The sequence below is a fragment of the Neophocaena asiaeorientalis genome, unplaced genomic scaffold (genome assembly GCF_003031525.2).
Source record: "Neophocaena asiaeorientalis asiaeorientalis breed wild unplaced genomic scaffold, Neophocaena_asiaeorientalis_V1.1 scaffold503, whole genome shotgun sequence".
In the NCBI taxonomy this organism is placed as follows: Eukaryota; Metazoa; Chordata; class Mammalia; order Artiodactyla; family Phocoenidae; genus Neophocaena; species Neophocaena asiaeorientalis.
The window spans coordinates 1460817-1464585 of NW_020173710.1; the positions used below are offsets into that span (position 1 = coordinate 1460817).

Here is a 3769-nt window from a genome sequence, read left to right on the forward strand (position 1 = left end):
GGGTGGGAGGGAGACGCAAGAGGGAAGAGATATGGGAACATATGTATATGTATAACTGATTCACTCTGTTATAAAGCAGAAACGAACACACCATTGTAAAGCGATTATACTCCAGTAAAGATGTTAAAAAAAACAAAAACAAAAAACCTTTTGGCTCTTGATTTATCGTCTTGCAGAGTGAGCTCGAAATCTCTTACCAGGGCATTGCAGGCCCGCAGTGATTTGACCTTACTAACCCCATCCCCCGGCATCCCCATACACATTCTGTGCTCTAGTCACGCCAGGCTAAGCACTCCACTGAGTTTCACGCCTATGTGCCTTTCTTACATTTGCTTCTCTGCTTGGCATATACTTCCCCTTCTGTTCCTGTTTGAATCTTATCTGTTAAGACTTGGCTCAAATGGGACTTGTGGCATGAAACATTTTTTGTGTTCTTCTTCACCCTCATGGAATTAAGCTCCACCTCCCCTGTGCTACCACTGTACTTAGCTCTGTGCGTTCCTTTTTGGCTTACAGGGACCATGTCATATTCACGTCTGGGTCCCTTATAGTGATTAGCAGAGTTGTACATACAGTAGGGGCTTAGCAAATGTTTGCTGATTTGAGTTACTTGAGGAGGCAGGGACATTAGGGTTAGCGTGGATGGGGTGGGAAGCAGAGGGCAGAGAGATGATTAAATAGGAAGTTGATTGACCGTGTGATAGGAGCCATTACTACGGAGCCGGGGTGGCCTGGTCGACAAGAAGGAGCACTGCATTGAGTGGAAGGCAGGAGGTGTTGCTTCAACACCCTCAGCCTACCTGAATCTTAGTTTTCAGAACTGTAAAGTGGGATTAACAATATCTACTCGCTTTATCAAATGAGATTGTCATGAGGAGCAAGTGAAGACACACTTTAAAACATAAAATATGAAAGATATAAAGATCTATGTGAATAGAAGTTGCCTTCTTTTATATATATATAAATGTGACAGCTTTCTTATCTACTGAGAGAAGGCGCATACAATTCCCAGATTTTCTCAATTAGCTCTAGTCCGGACTGACCTCCTTTTCTGGTGCTCCTCTATTTACGATTCCCTCCTCCCAAATATTCTCAAATATATAAATCTTTATGACTTGCTACAGCAGTTTCATTTCATTCTTTACTATGCTTTGAAGATGAGGAGGAACTTTCCTTGGTTCCTTCTTGAATGATGACCATGCACTGGAAAATTATTGATTCATGAGCCTTTCTTGAAATTAAGGCTGAGGTATTTGGGAGCGGGGGAGAGTGTGTCGTTTCTTTTGTCATGACAGAGAAGGTGGTAATATAAAAGAGGTGTCATCGTGTTTGAGGAAAGGAAGAGGCTTTTATTTTCCTTGTATGCTAGCATTCAGCCTGGGCCATTTCCATCATTTATATGGAGAGCCACAATCTAATATGAACCAACTACAGTCTTCTTTTATGCTACTGTGATGCATTTCATATTCTGCATGGCAGAGTGAATCAGATAGTGATATTGCATTTTATGGTGTGATATAAAGCAAGTGCCAGGTTTATTTCAGGTCACATTTAAGCTTGTTTTTAAGGGCTGATTTTGAAAATCTGTGAATATGCCGGGAAAACTTAAAGCGGGGTGGAAATAGTAAAACATTTGCTTATTTTTATGGTGGTAGTTTGATTATCCAAATGTGGAGGATGTCAGAAGGCCTTAAATGATACTACTCACTCAACGTGTAGTATTTTATGCCAACTTTGTGCATATACTGCTGTGCTCAGTACTGAGGGGGATAAATAAGGTGTTTGACGTGGCCATTCGTCGTCTTGGAATTTCTATTCCTTGTTGAAAGAAGCAGTTCTTTCATGGAAGTATTGACGTACATATGTGCTGAGCTGAGGTAAAAGTAAATAAACTAATGAAATCTAATATTAAAAGGGCAACTAAACTAACTGAACACGTCTTTTTTTCCCCCCCCTCCAGTGCCCCAAAATGCGCCGTCATGCTTTCGAACTCAAGATGTTAGATAAGTATAGCCATTATCTGGCTGCTGAAACTGAGCAGGAAATGGAGGAATGGTTGATAACTTTGAAAAAGATTATTCAGATCAATACCGACAGTTTAGTGCAAGAGAAAAAGGAGACGGTAGAGACAGCACAAGGTCAGAATTTTTAAATGATTCATTATTGAGGTAAAGCCCTTGTCTTGAATCCATGGGAATGTCCTTTGTGTAGAGTGAATATAGAACTCTTAATCTTGAAGGTTGACCTACTTCTTCATTAAAAGTGACTACGGAGGTTGATAGGGTTTTCTTTTCTTTCTTTCTTTCTTTTTTTTTTTAAGAGTTGATATGCTACATGGGCTCTGACATATGAAATATAACCAGACTGAAACAGATAGGGAATTCATGGCAGATTTTCAAAAGCCCATTAGAGTTTTCCCTTTGCTTTCATAATCAAAATTCTTTGCAATAAATCTAGTAGGAGAGGTTGGGGTGGGAGAGAGAGATAGTTAGGATATTCCGCTTAGGTGATTAGTAATGGTCTGCATGGTTTAGAACATCTGCTTTTAATGAATTCGCAGATGATGAAACTAGCAGCCAAGGAAAAGCCGAGAACATCATGGCCAGTTTGGAACGGAGCATGCATCCGGAACTGATGAAGGTACATCTTTCTGATGGCAACTTGCCTTCGACTGAGACAATGCAGGATTAGCTATTAAAGTTTGAATGCTGGATTCCATGTGGCAATGTCATTTCTAAGTTAAAAACCACAACAAATGAGTGAAACAGGTAGAGATGGTAAAAGAAAAGTTACACTCCTAAAGCTGGACCTGTAAGTGCCAACTAACAGTTTGGAAAATGTTATTTGTTTTCCTAGATGCCAAGAAGTACTTCTAGACTTTAGTGACTTTATTGATTTTATCTGCTACTTCTTATTCAGTTCAGTTACTGTATGCCATTCATACACTAACTATGCTTCATTCAAGGGGCTCTTGATGAAGATTGAACGTGATATTCAATCTAATGATTTGTATATGTTAATTTTGTATGAAAATCATAGTCTTTCTATATGTGGCTGCCTATGTATATGTATATGAATAATTTCATCAGATAAAGATTTTGGTTAACAGACAGCGTTTGTGTTAGTTACTCTGCTCTTTGGTGTTTGAAGGGAGCCAGTTTTGAAAGTGTAGAGGTGATTATCATACCTATCTTAGTAGGTTACATATATTATTACTCTGTGGACTCTCTACTATAATAGATTAGGAGGTTATGACCCATTTCTTCATTTAAATCCTTGCCAAACCTATTTATATTTTTACTTTATTCCTCTTCCTGAACTATTAAGTTACACAGGTTTAGATGTTACTTTTTTCTATTTGAAATTTAGCGTTCTCTTAAGCTTCAAAGCTGTTTTCCAAAATTTAGGAACACACTCATGATCCCCTGTAGATTTTAATGTATCCCCTCTGAGTCTTTGTCATTCCAGACCGTAGAGCCCATTATGTTTTTCCTAAAGTGATGGAATCAGAATTGTGTATAATATTCCATGGCTAGCACCATGGATATATAAAAGATAATGTTTTCTCTCGTTTATTCTCTTTTACATCCAAAGTCTCTTGTATTTCTTTTTTGTACTATGGGTTGAACAGTATTCTTGGTATTATAAAAGGCATATAGAAAGTATAAGAAGCTGATCTATAGCTTATTTATGGGTCATGGTGACTGTGACTCTCTGCCCAGCAAGCATTCTTTATCCACCTTAAGTGATTGGAAATGGAGAATAGTAT

The 3769-nt window shown here is 38.4% G+C and overlaps 1 protein-coding gene across 1 annotated transcript in view; it reads left to right on the forward strand.

Annotated features, from left to right (window-relative positions):
- Positions 1-3769, forward strand: part of DOCK11 (dedicator of cytokinesis 11) — a 176312-nt gene that overhangs the window by 63786 nt on the left and 108757 nt on the right. Inside the window, exons 9-10 of the mRNA XM_024750587.1 lie at positions 1961-2138; positions 2561-2640. Of these exons, the coding sequence (XP_024606355.1) occupies positions 1961-2138; positions 2561-2640 (258 nt within the window). The remainder of the gene's footprint in view (positions 1-1960; positions 2139-2560; positions 2641-3769) is intronic.